The sequence below is a fragment of the Buceros rhinoceros genome, unplaced genomic scaffold (genome assembly GCF_000710305.1).
Source record: "Buceros rhinoceros silvestris isolate BGI_N320 unplaced genomic scaffold, ASM71030v1 scaffold36699, whole genome shotgun sequence".
NCBI lineage: Eukaryota > Metazoa > Chordata > Aves > Bucerotiformes > Bucerotidae > Buceros > Buceros rhinoceros.
Genome location: NW_010432739.1, coordinates 1 through 18,886, shown reverse-complemented (window position 1 = coordinate 18,886; position 18,886 = coordinate 1). Strand labels below are relative to the sequence as shown.

The window sequence follows — 18,886 nt, the reverse complement described above, 5'->3', positions numbered from 1 at the left end:
TTTCCCTCCAGCTTTTTCCAATGCCTTACCTGCAAGGACACAGAGCAAAAGGCCTTGGCTTCAAAGGATCAGTGTGAAAAAACAACTACATTACGTAAAGAAGAACATTGTGCACCTATTACCCTGTTTCCCCCTCTCATCAGCAGCTGATGTTTCTATTTACCACTCTACTTAGTCACAGATAAAGTTTACTTCTTATTGGTGTTGAAAACCCCTTATTATTACAGTTATGTTATTACTGGAAATTACTTTAATGTAATCATCTGGAGGAATGCTATCTGATTTACAGCTACAACAGTGAAGAGTGGGATTATCAGGACTTGGACTTTCAGCCTCCAAAATCAACTCAGAGAAATTCTACTACTTTCTGAATCAGGGAAAGTCTTGATGACTGACTGTATAAATCACCAATCCAAAAGCCTGCTACCAGCTTCTGTGACTCTCTATACAACCGACTGCTTATCTTTTCAACCTCCCTTTTGCTTCCATTTCTGTATTTGTACACCAGCAGTAAGAGTATTTCCTTATTTTCACACGAGCAGTATAAGGCTTTGTACATGAGTATTTCTAAAGTATGTAAAATCCTACCAGCATAATTAGAAGTGTTATTAATATGCAATTTTTGTCATGGAAATTTTCAGAGGCAAATGTAAAAATAGTCCAATAAAGACCCCAATAATGATTATTTACACCTTTGCTGCTCATGTGCTTTGACTGTCGTAAGGTATCCGTGAAAAAAGACAAATTGATTAGCCTGTTATACCCAGTCAGAACCAGCCTGATTTTCAGACGTGTTGTAAGTGATATTTTATGGCCTGGGAAAGATTTGGATGAAACTGGATGGGATGTCAGCAGGCAACTAGCAGACCAGCTACTGTTCCAACTCTAGATCTGTTTTTTCTGCATGTAGCAAAGCCTCACCTATTTCCTCCTTGAGGTCTATTTCGGCAGTTGTAGGGTGAACGATGCCTTCTACTTTCATGGAGCCAATATGGCTGATGTCACTCTGTGTCAGAGAAAGCTGTAAAATAATAATGAGTAGGAAAAAATTAAAATACTAATCTGAGTGTGAAAATGAAAGAAGGCTGGATTCAATCTTACCAAGATCAGAAGTTTTACTGTGCTCAGTGTGCGTGACTCTGATTTTTAGCCTTTAATTAAGTGGTTTGTACGCCACTCAGCCCATTTTGTGATACGCCCACAGCCTGGGAGCCTACTCCAGAGGAAGTTACTGCTAGAGAATTCATGTTCTAGCATCACACTTTGGAGAGAAAAGGCTGACTTGGAAAATGCTTTTGTTTAAAGAGAAAAATGCTAAAATTAAAAAGCTTTTCTCCTGAAGAAACACTTGCCCCTTTGTAGCTCCCCTTTGTAGGGCCTGAGAAGGGCTGAACAATATCCTGATTTATGAAGGCTTCTCCACCCAAGTAATTAATTACCCTTTCAGTTCCTGGCATAAATAATATAAGGAACCACTCTACCCACTCATGCATCTGGATATAGGCACTGGCCACAACTTCATGTCTTAAGGTGCTCAAAAAAGGCTGCTCCCCCAGTTTCACAGCCTCACCACTCAGAGCAACAACAGAGGAGAGAAACCCTAAAAATCATGACAAAGCCTTGACAGCTGGTGAACGTGCGCCCAGCATGCCTCACTTCTTCCAAGATACACTGTGGTATTTCAGTTCTAACCAGAACAATAAGCACTGCCCATTTTAGAGCAGAAAGTAAGAAGCTGCACAGATTCTGGAGGAGCTTAGGACAGGACTGAACCTGAATGAAGGAGATCAAGGTTTCACCTACGCAGCCAGATGACAGCTTTTAGCAGTCTTTTGGCTCTGTTACACGTCTGGGACATTCTAGATCACTGCTTTAGCAAGAGATAGGATCAGACAGACTGAACTCTAAGGGCTGCTTCATACACAGGGTATACCATCAGTACAGGGGGCTCACAGAAGCAATGTCAGGAAGAACTCTTATTCCAGATGGCCTTACTATTAGAAATAATAATAATAATAAAATTTTGACTGCATCTCCATAGTTAAATCTGTTAGACTGCAGCTTCACTCAAAGGGTCCAAAAATTAAGGCTGGCAAAAATAACCTCCCTCTTGGTGAGCAGAGGAAAAATACCCCCACAAGCACAGTTGCTCAACAGTTGGCTGGACACCAAGCACGTGCAGGTATTTCGGTAACTTTGGACAGTTTTATTATTCTGGCCAGGCAAGGTGCCACAGTTTGTGCTGAGGTGGAGAAGCAATCGTGCCCTGCAGCTCCAGGGAGGTCCTCAGTTTGACCACGGAAAGCAGCACCACACAGTCTGCTTTCAGAGGGAGCACCCAGGCTTCTGGCACAAACCAACACGTGGAAGTTGCAGGGTGATCCTGGGACCTGGCCCAGAAACACTCTTTTACAAATACTGAGTAGCCTAGAAGGTTAAACCTGGTTTGGCAGTATGCTGGGCATGACACACCCCAGTCCAACCGGCACAAAACTAACACAGCTCAGGCCAAGAAATGAATCAGTGTGGCTCTCTCTGGAGAAGAGAGGCTGACCAGCATTATTCTTGGAAATCTTTTAGCTGCAGACGTATTTCTTGAGACCCTCTACTCCACCCTTGATCTGAGTGAGTTTTGGCCTTAAATTTGGGACCACTAAGGAAGAACAGAGAGAAGATTTTGTACTGGTGTTAGACCAAAAGCATCCTTCTGTTTACACTAGGATCCACTGCTGTCATCCCAATCTATTATAACTGTATTACCTTTTGTCCTGGCACGAGGCTCTTAGAGGACAAGATAGTGAAACCATCCCCAGGTCCATCTTCAGATGTTGAATTTGAAGCTCCTTCTTTTTCATTGTCCTTTTGTTTGTTCTGTTTGCGGGGAAAAAAGAGAAAGCAAGAACTCTCAAAGGGAAAAAAAAAAAAAATCAACATTTACCATTGTTCAGTAATGCACAGATTTAATCAGGTACCACAAATCTCACCTTCTCGGATCAATATATTACTCATAACCTGCTAATCCCCAAAGATTATGTAACAACAGAGGCCTTCACTGTTTATGCAACAGTAAAACACAGAGGTTCATCTGAGGCATTACATACGCTCGTAGTCACATTAAGAGCTGGGGCACCCACATCCATCTGTAGTTTTACTAAGGATTAAGGTTGTATTTATAGGTGGGTGTGTGCTAGTTTATTTTTGCTGCTAACAGGGCAGAGCTCGTACTAAATCAAACTTAGTAACCCAGTCAAATGCTCCAATCTGAAAGAAAAAACATCTTTATAATCTGAAAAAAAACGGTCTCAGCTAATAAATCACACATGCGAATCCATATTGACATGAGCGAGCCATCACACCTCCATACAAACAGTCAGAATGACAAAACGAAATAATTCATAGCTAAAGCTTGAATGCAAAATCCCCTTGGTGGGCCACACTCCATGCAACGTAGCCTCGGGAGCAGGAAACCTGCTCCTGCCAGGGCTGCAGGAGCCTGTCTTCACATCTCTCAATATCTGATGTAAAGTATGGCAAGAAGCACCTTCTTCCTAACAAGAGCCAGTCTCTGCATGTGCACAATTCAAAGCAAGGAGGTAGCTGAGCTCGATACACCAAGGTGTCCAATTAAACATCCCACTAAGCAACTCTGTTCTTTCTTTAAAAGTTGTTTGTGCATATTCTCAGCTATGGAAATGTATTAAAGCTTGGAGGCCTCCAGAAAGATGTGCTTAACACAAGTTTAAAAAGCTTAGGTTAAAGCTTAGTATCTTTGAATCCTACCCAACCAAAAATTGATCAGTGTTTTACGATGCATGCTCTGGAATGACAAACGAAGAGCACTGAGCTGAGTTACTGCTTTACCAAATTAAACCATTTTGGGTGGTGAGGTAGGATGGGCAAAACGAAATGAAAATTTCATTTCATTCAGGGAAGGTGCAGCGGTCAGGTTCCAATTAATTCACTGTTCTTGCCACTCTTCTGAAAGTATTAACAGCAGCAGACCCAAGAACACATGAAACAGCTTGTCAAAATAATGTTTATGTACCGTGTCAGGACAAGTTCTCTGGATAGGGAAAAGTCTTTAACAGCAACCCGGTAACTGCACAAGGCTGAAGGTGTGACACCTCTTGAGCAGAAAGTGTTGTAAAATACAGCTTCCTTTATTTTAAAAGTGAGAGTTCGCTGCCATGCAGCTAGTGTGGGGAGAAAGAGATTCTACAAAGCTATCAAGAAAATAAAGGGTGATACAGAAATCCAAAAAGTTTGCCTCAAAGCTTTAAGGGTTTTTGTTACAGAAATTCATTAAAAACATACTGTGTTTGCCTTTATTTCTAAAGATTAGAGGAAAAAAACCAAATCCTGGTGTGTCTATTATCAACTCCTACCTCCCATTTCCAGTTGTTTCAAACAAACAATGGAGAAGCGCTAATTTGTTCCTCTGAATAATCTCGGTTTTGATCCACTCCCTCTCCCACACCTCCGGAATCCCACATCTGCCTCACACTTACCTTTTTGGGTGTCCGGGCCTTGGCAGACTTTGCCTTCTTCCCACTCTTTTTGTTCACCATAGATTTTCTTCCCTTCTTTTCGGGAGCAGGGGAAAGGATGGTCTCAGATTTGCCTTTGGCACCCCGTTTCTTGGCTAGAAGCTCTGGCTGAATTCTGGGCAGGACACCTCCACTCGCGATCGTCACACCTTTTAGCAACTACACAGAGAAGCAGTGTAAAGATTCTCTTAGTCTGCACCCAAGCTGTTCTTGCTGACTATGTTATACATATAGGCAAGTAGAGTCCGCACTCCCTAAAGCATTGTGCCTCGTCCCTTTATCATAAAAAAAAAAAAAAAAAAAAAAAAAAAAAAAAAAAAAAAAAAAAAAAAAAACCCCAACCAAAATCACAAAAAAAACTATTAGGGAGAAATTCCACAAAACCCAAGAAACCTCGCAGGTGACTGGGAGGTCAGTCCCTTACTCCCTTACTGTACCAGTCAATCACTCTTCTCTCTTCCTGTGCTGGTCTTAAAAAAAGTGATTGCACCACAGCCCTGCTCCAAGAACTGGTTGCAGGTCCCTTTGGCAGGGAAATAGATGCAGTAAAAGCAAGTATGAGCCCCAAGAACCTGCTTTTCGGAGGTGGAGAACAGGAATGATATTATATGGAGCACAACATCTGGCTAATTCCTAAAAGACAACAGTAGATCCGAAGATCTAGTACCCTGTTCACAGGACGGTGACCAGTGCCCCAGTAGCGTTAGCATGCTTCTCCCTCTCTCCTGGCGGCTGTTTTGACTTTTCAGTCCCCTTGACTGGAAACAGAGCTAGATGACTTCATAGGCACATTTTCATTACTTAAAGCAGTCGAATTAAGTGCAGGAATCTTTCAAAGTGTGAATGATGTTATACATCCTCACCTGGGGCCAACCAAGAGAGATCCTCTGATGCTGACTGAACCCTTCTGGAAGAACCCTGAATGCAGCATTTCATAGCCCATGCCATGATCTCCCTTCTCACTCAACAATTTTTGCAGAAATGGTCCCACAAGTGATCCTCAGAGCCAGAGCACTGCAAACCACAATCTGGGTGCTAATGGAATTTGGGCACACAGATGAGAGGCAGCAATAGCAGAGAGTGAGCCAGATCCCTACCCAAGATGGGCCTCACAGCCACTATAATAGAAAACACACATTCCTACAGCTTTTGGAAAAAGGTCGTTCATATGGCACATTTTTTTTGAGGATTAGATGTCCCTCAGGAAAAAATTAATCATCAAGTTTACACACTTCAACAGGCCTCTCAGGCTAGAGAAGCCGCAAAATTTAGATCCAGAGGATTTTAGATGCGATATCTCAGAGCATTCTTTTTTGTTTGCTTTTATTCAAGTGGGCACAACCTCGTCTTCCATTCTAATAATTGCGTTCTCATTCATATGTCAGACAAAACTGTTTCTAACCTTCTGTGGTAGCAGCCTCATTCATGCCACAGCACACAACGCTCGTGCTGAAATGTAAACAGGTACCTGATTCAGTTCCTCATCATTTGCAACTGCCAGGAGGATGTGTCTGGGGGCAATTCTTCCTTTCTTGTTGTCTCGTGCTGCATTTCCCGCTAATTCTAGAATTTCAGCTGTAAACACATTGAGATAAAAAGGAGTAACAAATGGCAGCTTAGGTACCCCCTGTACACACATTTTTACATTCCATCTTAGTATCCATCTACCTTTGCAGCAGGTTTCCCGGTTTAAACGGTCTTTGCTACAGAAAGGCAGAAGCCAAATCTCACTCAATGCATTTGTAAATTTACATAAGAGTTGTCCTTCCCAATTCCCTAAAGGACAGCTAGCACAAAATATGCTAAGCTTGGTTCACATAATTTCTTTCACAAGTCTCAAGTCAGAATTCTCTTTCAAAAACACAAGAAACACCCTGTAAAAATGTAAATACCTCAGCAGTTCAAAATTGAGGGGTAGCTCTGTTAACAATAAAACAGTAAAGCATGCAACGAAACTCCAAACCTAGCACAGACAGTTCTGACACAACAGCAAGGATTCTCAGGACCAGGTAAGACGAAGACTGAGGTGCATTTAAAGAAACACTCTGAAAGCCAGTGAACTAGCCAGGCAACGCTGCAATTCTGCATTAAAGGGCACTGAAAACCCGTGAGAAGCTTCACTTCAGAACAAGGTATGAAAGGTTGGACTTAGAGGCAAGCAGAGACAACGGAGGAGCTTCAGTACAGGAACTACCGTAGAAAGTTCCTTCTGCATCTCCAGGAACAGGAGGTGACTTCAAAAGCAGTTTCTCTCAATTTGCAATAACGTTTATATTGTGACTAAAGTCACTGAGCTTTTTCTAATTGTTACAGAGGAAACACAGACATGTCTTTGAGTTTAAATAAACTGCAGCAATCAGTATAATTCATTAACTTACACAATTTGTCCCATACTCAGAAGTTATTCCTCATGTAAGAGCTCTACTGAAGCACTAAGAGGGATGGAGAAGGGAATGTTTTGCTCCAAATAATAATAAAAATCAAATTAACATCTTGTTTCATTTTAAAAGTATCAAGAGTCCCTGCTGTCTGATTTTTGTTTTTGTATTTACATCCGTCAGTAACAGGGGTAAGAGTTACAGCCCTTCAGTGTCCTATTTATGGTACCTTACTCCTTTTTATCAACTAAATAAAGAACTGTAACTGTTATGAAAAGAAGAACCTTCACGAAAAATCGATTTCATGGAAATCTACACAATGTTCTCTGGCTAAAATCCAAAAGATTTCAACAAGAGTTTTAGCTCAGGGAAAAAACACAAGCTTTCAGTTTCACTCAGAATAACAGAAGTGAATACTTGTCATCCAGTTTTCACTACCCTACAGCACAGGAACTTAACTGAATGTTGGAGACGTAAAAGCTCCAAGAAGCACACCCAAAAGATGGAAAAGATGTAAAAAAAAAAAAAGAAAATTGGAGATGTTTAGAATCAAGAAACAGCCAATGTCTGTTGAAAATTTTCACCATTATTCAGGCAGCACTTTCAAGAAACGTTATCAAAGTTGCAAAGACAAGCACTCCAATTTTAGGAAATAGTAGAACTGTGGGTGCGATAACTAGGCTGCTGCTACAGGTCAAAAGCAGTATGTGCTCGAGCAATCAGAAACAGTATCGCAGCCCAAACACACACTGGGCCTACAGTAAGAGTTAGGCAACGTCAGCTCTGGTATTTCCTAACTTTGGAGCGTTTGACTTGCCCTTTAAAGAGGAGAATGAAAAGAGATCCTGCATAACCACACTATATTCACCCCAGGGGAGCAGCAGGGCTGGGAGGTTCAGACCCTCCCCAAAGACCTCTGCCAGCAGAGCTAATGCAGCAGCAGACAGCAGGAACAGTTTGTCAGCCACTGTGGAGACCAGCATAAAGCAAGAAGAGAGACCTAGACTTCTCTAGTGGGTTTTGCAGATGGGTGCTGATAGCAGAGGAAAATTGCATTAGGGGGAAAAAAAAAAAAAGCAACACATACTTACCTGCGTGGGAACTGAAGTTCTTTCAGATGTGCCAACAACAGGCACATCCTGCTACCTGTGTGCTCACCCCACTCCCCCAGGTTCTGGATCCTTTGGCCAGCAGCATCCTGATGGTGCACTCAAATGTCCTTGCCTAATGTTAAGAGCAAAAAACGCAGAACACTCAAATGCCAGCCACTTTTTATCCACCAAAGGACACCAGGAAGAAGGGAATCCAAAGTAGAGATGATATACGGCAGACTGGAACGTGCATATAAATAATTTATCAAAGGATGCCAGTTATTTCCATAGGTAAATAATTGCCTTCCCTCCTGCTAGCTATTGTCTATATGCATATTTTTCTAATGCTGGAGGCAGGGACTCATAGTCTTAGGAATATAAAGCGGCACTTGCAAAAATGCAATGTCAAATCTGGAGGCTTTGCTTATCACATCCTCTGCTAATAAGAACCGATCCCTAAGGAAACTGCTTTATGCTTCACGTAGAAACATCTTGACAGCTGAGGTCACCTAAACTCTAAGGAGACTCGTCTGAGAATATAGGTCCTATAACGAAGTCCTATGCAATAACAAACTGTCTTGAAGTCAGGCATGTTGATATTCTCGGACATAAGTTGGTTTTACTTTACGTCCTCTCAGCAGCAGAGAATTAAAGTGAACTCTGAAATAATCTTCTCTCAAGATTCAAAATTCACAGAAGATGCCTCCACAGTGGAAGCACAGCTTCAAATTCAGACATCTTCAGCGCAGGTGGCTAAAGGCAAACCAGCGCATTTATGCGCCCCACGGTTCACCTTGCTCTCAGACAGACATCAAACACAGCTCAGAGTAACCCGTCCACGGACTCTACCCAACACCTGGTCTCTTTAACAAAGCCTTTTCTCCTGTTCAATAAGCACCCAAGACCAGGGAAGAACAGAAACGCCTTCCAAACAGCACAAGCAGCAGCCAAACTGTGACCTGAATGGAATTACATCTTCTTACCCTGTGACTTACAGGAAAAAGAGGTTTCTTTAGCTGATGAACAAGTGTATTTGGAGTGTCCAGGAACTAAAAGCATCCTAGCCAGGCCAAAGCTATGTCTTCAGCTGAGCTCATTCTGCTTTTGTGAAGTGCTCAGCTGGGTGATAAGAAAGGTATGCGAGAATTACCGATAGCGGAATTGGAAAGGTTTCAGACAGGTTGTCTTGTTCTCCACTGCCCCTTTAGGATAAGTTGTGACAGTTCCTGTTAAGCTGCCATGTACAAATCTACCAGTAATACCTTTGCTCTGGAAAGATGTATCAGATGATGGAGTCCTTGGTCCTCCATTTGCAAGTGGAAAAGTAGCTGCTCAGTCTGCCTCTTGACAGCAGATGAGTGAAGCAGATAGAGGAGCAGGCCAGCCGATGTCCTTTGAGGGAGGAGGTATTTGCTGGTGGTGTGTTCTGCCCTAATTTAGAGAAGATGGCTTTCCACTGACACCTTCCATGAGTTCTCTGAGCAGAACACCATTCACATGTCTTCTGCTTCCTAAGTAAGAGCCATCTGTATTCTTTGCCTACATTTTGGGAAAGTGTACATCAGCTGCATGGGATACATGCAGCTGATGTTTGATGGAGATGGTGACTGTAGCCTGAGCTCTGCACACTCAGAGCATAGTCTAGTGTGCGTCTGTGGCAAAGTCCATAAATCCAATGGGACCGAGGCCAATTTTTCATGGAGCTTTAACTCTGGAGCCAGTGGAGCCCAACGGTGTTCCAGCAAACACAACCATCTGGATAGGAATTAAGCTGCAGTTTTGCAATATGGTTTTCAAGCCTAAGACATAAAACAGCACAGAGAGATTATTAAAAAAAAAAAAGCGTAACACTGATGAGATCGTCTTCACATCAGCTAATCAGTCGAGGTAAAAGTACCTCTTCTCAAGAAGCACTGTGGTGATTGCTGGCATTTTAACAATGGGATTGATAAGCCAAAGCACAGATTTGTCATTGACAATGGCTGTGGAGTGCAGCCACAATCAATCCTACACACGAAGGGTAAAAAAGGGGATCTAGTGGCTCGTAACACAGAACGCATACCAAAACCAAAAGGCACTCGGAACCACATGCAACTGAGGATAAGGACGCTCAAGATGTACGTGCACCATCTGGATAACGCTAGTCAAGAGGCTTGGTGCTTCAGGGTAACACAAATGCAGGCCATCCACAGACCACGTGCACGGCTGGCTGCTCGCAGGAAAACTGCTGGTCCATGCTAGACCCTGGATGAACGCAGACAACTCTGGTCCAGTTTGACCCTTCCCACCTCACCCACTCTGCCCTTACCCCAGCCAGGACTTGCTTTCCGAGCTCCATAGCCCACTCTGCTTTCCTCAACAATCCATACCTGGGATCTCTATCTCAGTTGCCTTTCCCGGACAGTCTCCATTTCTCCCATCTACTCTTCTCAGTTCTAGTAATACTCAGGCTCAATCTTCCTTTCTAGGTTCACCGGCAGCAGCACCTCCCTCCACCCAATCCTTGGCTTATGCCCTATTTTTTCAGCTTGCTCTCCAGCTTCTTGGTGAGATTTTTGGATACTCCTTGCCACTCACTTCCCCACCAATCCTCAGTTCAGCTCTCCCCACCCGACAGATTCACCCCTAGCTCTGTCTTTAATGTCAGTGTTGTTTTCCCAGTGTTGTTTTACCTTTGGCTCCCCAAAATGCTACGATCTGTCTCCTCCTCTGACCAACGTGGAACCTGTTCTCAGTCTCCCAGTCTGCTTAACTGGTTAATTCCAGCCTGCCCTTCCCACCTCTTTGCTGGTAAGTAGGATTAGCCTTTCCTTCAGCTCCTATTCAGGGACTCCCTGACTCAGCTCCACTCCCAGACCTCTTGCCACCTGCCTCTGTGCAGCTTTTGTTGTTCTGCCTTCCCATCAGAGAGCTTCCTCCCCCGTGCTGGAATTGAGAGAGGCTGAAGCATGCTCAGTGAGGAACAAGTCTTCAGAGACTCTAGCTGTGGAGATCAAAGAAGTTGCTGCTGAACGTGAGCAACCTGTGTTTTGTGAGGGTTACAGCTTGGCCAAAATCAGCAGATTTGTGACAGTTCTGAGATGGCAGAGATCACCCTTCCCCTTTTGTAAAGCATCAGGTATCTGCTCAAACGAAGAGAAGCACCCAGGCATTTAGAGAATTCCTCATGAATGTTTTACCATAGCAAAGAACCATGGTTCAACCTGCTTCTGTGGAACGGTTCAAGAACCAGACTCCCTCACCTCCACCCTCCCAGACTTAGCCTGCAGCAGTTCCCCTGCACACAGGCTTTCACCCTGAGTGGACACCACTTCACAGCTGCAAGTCCATGACAGAAGACTGGAATTTGTAATAGGAAGTACCAGATAATGTTAAGAAATGCTACCAGTTTGATACATAATAACCCCTTTGTCAGCAGCCTTGGAAAAACACAGTTTGTTTCTAAAGGCTTCCTGAAACCAAAGACTATGTTCACATGCTCGTATTAGGAATAACTCGATCAGCAGGGTTAGACGTCACAAGACCGTTTTGCAATTGAACTATCCATGTCTGTCATCTTTTCCAACAGAACACAGAAACTTTGGTTTGGAAAGATGACTATCCACAAGCAACAGATGTTTGCTCTGGAACAGCATATATTACATTACAGCATATACAGGGTTGGGGCGAGAGGGGCTTCTCTCTCTGCTGAACCAGGCAGCGTAAAATAACATTCCCTTACAATTTGCGTTGCCCAACAGCCTACACATCTAGAGATTTTCTTGCCTCATTGACTACGCATTCTTTTTTTCTAAAACAAAGTATAGGTCCGCACATCATCTGCCCCTACCATATTAATGATTTAAATTACACTGCACTTACTAGACAGAAGCGGAGCCAACGTACACACTGTTCTAGTTCAGAGACAAGGTAAACAGTGCTGCGCCATATGTTACACAAAGAGGACCGTAACTCCGTCTGCGCTACCAAAGTGCTGCAAATACCAGATGTGCTGCTGACAATTTATTACTACACCTTGTAATAATTGCCACAGATCAGAACAAGCATCTCCAAACGTTTATCCTAGAAACTCTTCTGAGTGCCGTGCATCCCTGTGGAGTGGGAAAAGAACACAGATGCACCAGCTCCACTGAGAGAGAGAGATTTCTGCGGTTACAAACTTCATTTTTAATGTATGAAAACGGATTGTGCAAATACAACCACATGTATGTCCTTAATGAAGTGAAAGATCTCCAGAATCACTTCGAGAACTGATCTTTCTCTCCGATTAAATAATCTTAACATAAACATGTTTGTTCTTGCACAGTAAGAAAATACAATCAAATCAAATGAGTGGGAGAGATGCTCACCATCTTGGATTTTGATTCTGCTTTTCAGTGATGTTTTATTTTAAAGCCAGCTCCTTTTCCGGACTTGTCTCTTGAGGGAGCTGGGGTTGAACATAAATGTAAGCTTAAACATTTTGTTCCACATAAGCAGTACTTTTTCATTCTAACTACAGAAGTAGCCTCAGAAAAAAAATTGATTCTCACCCTGCAATTAATCAGCACGAAGTTTCTGTAACATGCTATTAGGCATCATCAGGAATTTAATATGGAAATTGCCACTACTTCATATTTTCTCCACACCCTTGAAAGAAAATACTGCTTTTATTGTCTGGTAGTAAGAACGGGCTTTCATGTGGAAAAAGGCAGCAAGTTTTACATGCTGTTACATGGACAGCGAGCGCCATGCAAGCTTCCTCCATGCCACTTCGACAATAAACTATGCTTCTGGAACACAACCCACTCAGCTAATTCCATCCAGGCTTGTGACTCCTCACAGATTCTCTAATGCACCTCAGTCTTGATCTGTAACACCTAAGTAACCTGAACCAGAATCCTCTTTGCATCAGGTGTTGTAACGATTTGTTAAGGTGCCATTTTCCACAGTTAAACAAGTAACTAGCAGCAATGATGGTAGGACAGTCTGAAATATTACAATATATCACAGCATATCACCTGTGGGATGTCCCACAATGGGACACCTGCCCCTTCCTCTGAGGTCAGCTTCAGGAAGGAAGGGAAACATCAACAGATCCACAAGGTGGGTTTGCTTTTTTTTCTCCTGTTATTCACATCCAGGTGTAGCAAAAGCCTAATTCATACCAGTTTCCTCTTGGACAGAAATACCTAGATGTGACTCCTCACTCTGCAAAGCAATAAAAAAACAATGCTTCCAGCCACTGACCAAGCATAGTGCCTCTAAAGGAGAAAATTTCCATCCTCAGCCTCTTCAAGAAGCAAATTAATCTCTTGAGTGCTTTAAGCAAATTTCAAAATCCTGCACTTGGAGAGCCTGATTTTCAGAAGTGCTGAACAGTTCATATCCCATCCCACGGATATCCCTGGCTTCTGGGTGTGACCAGCACTTGCAGGATGAGGTTCTTGGTTTACCTGCTAGGTACTCTATGACGGCTGCCATGTAAACTGGGGCTCCAACACCTATCCGATACTTGTACGTTCCTTTCTTTAAGTAGCGCATCATTCTCCCCACGGGGAAAATAACACCTGCCCTGCTTGAGCGTGACAGTTTGGACATTTTCTTCTTCCCGCTTCGGCCCGACATCTTGCAGCTTTGTGCTTTTCAATTTGCTGGTGATTCTTAATCAAGTGCTCCAACCAAAAAACTGAAAGAGAAAAGAAACAGGATTGGTGTTCAGCACATGGGAAACATCTTTGTATGTTATCTTATTCTTCCAGAAAAAAAATGCAAACCCATTCTCAATACCCCTTAAAACTGAGACATTATTCATTAAAAGCTGAATAGCTGGAACATTTGCAGTAACTTCTCTTTTGACTACTGCACTGTCAGTGTAGCAATACTGCAGAAAAAGTGGTTTGAAGAATATGAAAAAAACCCCAAACACATCAAATGGACATTAAATGAATGTTTAAAGAAAAAACCATGACAAAACAAATCACACCAAGGCAGACATCCACAGCAGGGAACATTTCCACACTGATAGTTAAGCTTAGCAAGTTATAAACAGCTGAGTTGTACTGGCATAATGGACAGCACTAAACGAGCTGAAAAGCAGATACTGGAGCTACCTGTAAGTCAAGGAAGTCATCCTGCTTCCATGGAGGAGACAAAACCTACCTACAGAGGAGAAGCAAGCAGGCAGCTATGCTTTAAGCACCTCCTGCTCTGGCCTCAGGAACTGACTCTGGGGGCCAGCTCGCAGCTTTCACCCCTTTCATGATTCTCCCTGGATCACCTTCACAGCAGCTCCCGGGAGCCCCAGAAGCCTTCCTCCACAGCTCTAAGAGGACGTCTTTAATCTCTTATCTTAAAAGGACTGGCTACTAGGTTTCCTGTCCATCAAGCTCCCTGAAGATGTGTTCTTTCCCTGCATTAAAAGCCAATTTAGTCTATACACAGGAACAAAGAAAGCAAAGCTCATTTTCTCCTTGTTTTTCTGGCAACAGAGATTGCAGGTAAACAGATGATGAACCCTGGAATCAGGGTGAAAGCACAGCTACTTAAATACTGGGAGTTCACCTCAATGAAACAGAGGCAGGGAGATAATTTGACAAACATTATGGTGACTTTAAGTGATACTGTTAAACTTTATCACTGTTTGCATTTTAAATAGCCTCCCCCCACCCCGAAAAAAAAAAGAGAAGTCATTTGACACCACTGCAAGCCTTTGGGAACAATCAACTTTGATCTGAGGAGAGCACAGAAATCTGAGTTTCGTTCTCCTGCTGGTTACAAATCAAGTGGATCTACAAAGAGTGTCACTTGTCCATATGAAGCCAGAAACCAGTTCATCTGTAACAGCCAAAGTCAAGGGTCAGGTTCTACAATAATCTAACTTGAACACTGGTTTCACTCACAATAAAGGAAATAAAATCCCTGCAGGACTCTATAAAACCCTGGTGTGTCCTTGTCTGTCAGGCAGAGAATTTTTCCTTTCTCCATGCAATATGTCATGTGGGCATGATAACAACAGTCAGGAAAAATTAAACCAGTAAACCTATCAGAGCTGGACACCTCAAAATCAATGTTGCTCATCATCCCGCTCCCAGTTCCCTGTGAACTGCCAGCCTGGAATCACGAGTGGGGTAAAAGAGCTCACGAACTGCTGGTTGCAAGAGCAGATTAAAAGCAATGGCCACGTCAAACAGATACAAGTCGAAAAGATTCCCGAGCAGTGCATTAACTGCACTGATGCAGCAGTAACCAGTAGTGAAGGACAGGGAACAATTGCTGGGAAGCAGCTCTGCTAACTGAGACCAGAGGGTTACAGTGGGAGGCGGGGGAAGAGCTGCGTAAAAAGGCAAACCACAGATATCGTGCTTTAGGCTTGCAGAGCCTGATAAGAATGATTGGATGTCTGACACAAACTGAAAGGGAAGGTGAAAAGAAGCAGGGAGACATGATAATGGTCTTCATAGACCTAAAAGGTTGCTTTGAAGGTAAAAGGAGTAAGCGTTCCCTATAAAATGGACAGGAGAAAGCAGGACTCTCAGAAAACCCGTGTAACAGGAAGGCGAGCGGAGCACCAGACTCAGTCAGACAGGGAGGGGTCAGCATCCTCCTACCAGCACAACTCTGAGAACACACGTCCGAAATGGCGCAGGCTGTGCTGGATCAGCCTCGGGATAGCAGGCTAGAACAGGTGATCTCTCAAGGTCCCTTCCTCCAGCCCTCTTGCTCAAGGAAATTTGCAACTTGTGACAAACCCTTTACAACTTTCAGTTTTGTATTACACTGCTGATTAACCTTTACAGTGTCCTTTTCAGTTCGGGATAATTGACATCCAAATTAATGAATAAACACAGGCAGGAATTAGGTTTGTAGCCATCAGAGGAGCGAACTTCTGGAACAGCCTTCTCTTATGAGTAATATGAGGAACAATAACTCATTTTAAGGTGGCACTTAAGTGGATGCACTAGGCTGATTCCTGCAACACCGGGAGTTTCATCACCCAGGAGTTCAGCCTGGCGCTGAAACCCCTACAGAGAGCTCCGCTGAAAGAGCACACCACGACCAGCCATGTATCAATATCACGTTAAGCTAATTTCTCCTAGACTTGCTCCTATGGTGCCAAATGCCAACTGCGTGTAAATCAATGAAACAAACAAACAAAAAAGCAAACGCCATGAGATTACATCCACAGAAAAATACCGTGGTTGCGCTCGATCTCTGTGACAGAAAATCAAAGCAGAGTGGTGTAACTGAGCACACCGCTCTGGGGCATGCTGTTGCGTTATATAAATTTCTGTTTAATTAATCACTGCTGGTTCATTCTTCTATTGCCTCACTGAACTTTCCACCCCTGCCTAACCCTTTATTCTTCCCTTCTCTCTCACAGCAAGTCTCAGCCATATTTTCCCCTGCTGCCAAGGCAACCTTTGGAATCACAAAATGTTTTTCCAAACACGCTGCAGGTAACCGGTCAGGTACGTTTGCTCAGTTTTCCGAGAGCCTCGAAACAAAAGATGTTTCAAAACTCTGCTAACACCATCCCCCTCTCTCCTCTTTGCAACTTACAGGGACCAGGGTATGCGCCAGTATGTTCGTGTTTGTTCTTGAATCCCACGGGAGGCAGTTCTTGGTGGAAAGCCAAGCTGTGGCATAGTCACATGTACTGGAATACAACTCCTGTGGACCTGGATGAAGAAACATGGTACGGTGGGCTTGCCAACCATCTACACTAGCCCACCCTTGGAGGCTGGGCACTAAAAGAATGGTGACTGTCAGTCCTTGGGATCTCGAAGTTCTCTCGCACAGAAGAGCCACGCCAGGTCTGCAGTGAGGCCCTGGGGGTTCAGGCCCCTCATTCCTCCCACAGGCAGGGGCTTGGTTTGCCTCGCAGGATGCCCATCAGCTCAGCCCTGACACAGTGATGCCATACCCTCACCTGAACCACTTCAGAGCTGCCAGCAGTTGAAGAGCTACAAGTTGAGCTCTGCTATCCTAGTTATCCTCGGGTAAGTATCCTACAGCTAAGTGTCAAGGCTCATCAGCTGACAGGTGCCTGAGACTACCCACACTAGTTCCCTCACTGCCAGCTGATTCATTGTCCTTAAGACTCATCATCATAAGTTTGTCCTTATAAACTCCATTAAAAAACACAGCCATGCCACTTATGTGAAGTCCATCCTCGCTGAGTTAGAAGAGCTGCAGCTATATCTGGCTACCACGACATCATGAGGCTTGGGCAATTTAAAGCAATTAATTTTTCCAACCCCTTAATTGGTCACGGCACACTCCTACTCCGCGATGACTCCAGCATCCCTGTGTTGCTATGGGAGATTGAGTAGCTACCAGATCTCCAGGAGCTCTCTCCAGTATGACAAAAATAAGGTAGACTTCTGCAGCCTGGGCCTTCCTCTGTGAATTACATCTTCTTCAGAGCCCCAAACCAGCAGTATCTTCCTTCTGCCTGCTGAAGAAAGAGCTCTACCTCCTTGCCACTCTCAGAAGGGTCCTTCCGCTACAGATGCCTCCACCCCGTTTTCTTCTACCAGTTACCTGCAGAGGGTGATGGCAGCTACATCAAGGACTCTGGAAGACAGACCTCCCTGGGACATTCCTCTCACCACTGTGCCATTTGCATCCCACAGCTCATCTCAATGGATCAAGTTTTACCAAAGCAACCTTAGAAACACTATCCAGTCCTTCCTACAAAAGAACAAAAATCTCATAATGATCTTTAGGTGGAAAGGACACATATGATTTTCAGGAAAGTGAGAACAACCTGCAGACAGAGGAACAGATTGCAGCCTCCAGGTGAGCCTGAGCTTGAAAAGCTGGCCAGGAAACAACTTCAGAGATTAGCATGTCACAATCTGGCAAGAAAGCATGGATGCAGAGCAGAAAGTTCAGCACAGTACAAAATGCCCAAGATACATCAAATCTAAAGTTTTCTCTAAGAAAAAAGTCACAGAGAACAGTAACAGAAAAGAAAGCCTAGTTTGCACGGTGTTGTCCCAAAGCTTTTGCAACACTGATGGATAAAAGTAAATCTAGCTGTTGCTCTTCACATCCCAGATCATACACACCACAGAGGCAAGCTAAGGTAACAGCTACACTGAACATGAAACACACACTAGCAACCAGTTATTGCTAAATATTTGAGCAACAATTAGGTCAATTCCCCAACAGATTAAAGTAGGTGGCACTGCCATTTATCCTTCTGGACTTCACAGGTGGCTACAAGGCCATCTGGCTGGCTGACTGAAATGCAGCACAGCGTGCCAAATGCCCTCCCTCAGACAGCTGTGACAACTGGAAGTTCAGGAGCAGACCTTAGCCTGGGAGCTACTCCAGAAGCTCACACAAGCTAAACCGCTTGGGCACAGCTGGGTGATGACCTCAGTGACATGCCTCCTCTCCAGCTAAAGATCTATTTGAACAGTTCGGGATCCACAAGCAATCCAAAGACAGGGGTCAACTTAGACTGTGCACTCATGTACAAGTGTGAAAATAACTCAGAAGACCTAGAGCAGAAGTTCATTAGCTAAATAAACCAGCAAGATGCAGCCAGACGTAAGGAAGAGACTTTTTACAATGGGGGCGGTGAGACACTGGCCCAGGTTGCCCAGAGAGGTGGTAGAAGCCCCATCCCTGGAGACATTGCAGGTCAGGTTGGATGGGGCTCTGGTTGAAGATGTCCCTGCTCACTGCAGGGGGTTGGACTGGATGGCGTCTGGAGGTCCCTTCCAACCCAATCCACTCTCTGACACACTGGGCAAACATAACACTATTCAGCGGGCAACTAGCATTTCTCCTGGACTCAAACTATTCCAAACCGACAGACACTGAGCAGTTCCTACTGCGAGAAGCTCCTCGTCCCACACAAACCAGAACACCCCGC

General features: G+C 44.0%; 1 protein-coding gene across 2 annotated transcripts in view; it reads right to left on the bottom strand.

Annotated features, from left to right (window-relative positions):
• Positions 1-13,676, bottom strand: part of LOC104500260 (core histone macro-H2A.2) — an 18,287-nt gene extending 4,611 nt beyond the window's left edge. Inside the window, exons 1-5 of one of the 2 annotated variants that reach the window (XM_010143875.1) lie at positions 13,452-13,676; positions 6,016-6,122; positions 4,503-4,706; positions 2,761-2,859; positions 922-1,021 (exon numbers count right to left, since the gene is read on the bottom strand). In XM_010143875.1, coding sequence (XP_010142177.1) covers positions 922-1,021; positions 2,761-2,859; positions 4,503-4,706; positions 6,016-6,122; positions 13,452-13,623 — 682 coding nt within the window. In that variant the 5' untranslated portion in view covers positions 13,624-13,676. Of the gene's footprint in view, positions 1-921; positions 1,022-2,760; positions 2,872-4,502; positions 4,707-6,015; positions 6,123-13,451 lie in introns of both variants that reach the window. The other variant, XM_010143874.1, reaches the window with a different exon arrangement.
• Positions 13,677-18,886: the final 5,210 nt, after the last annotated feature.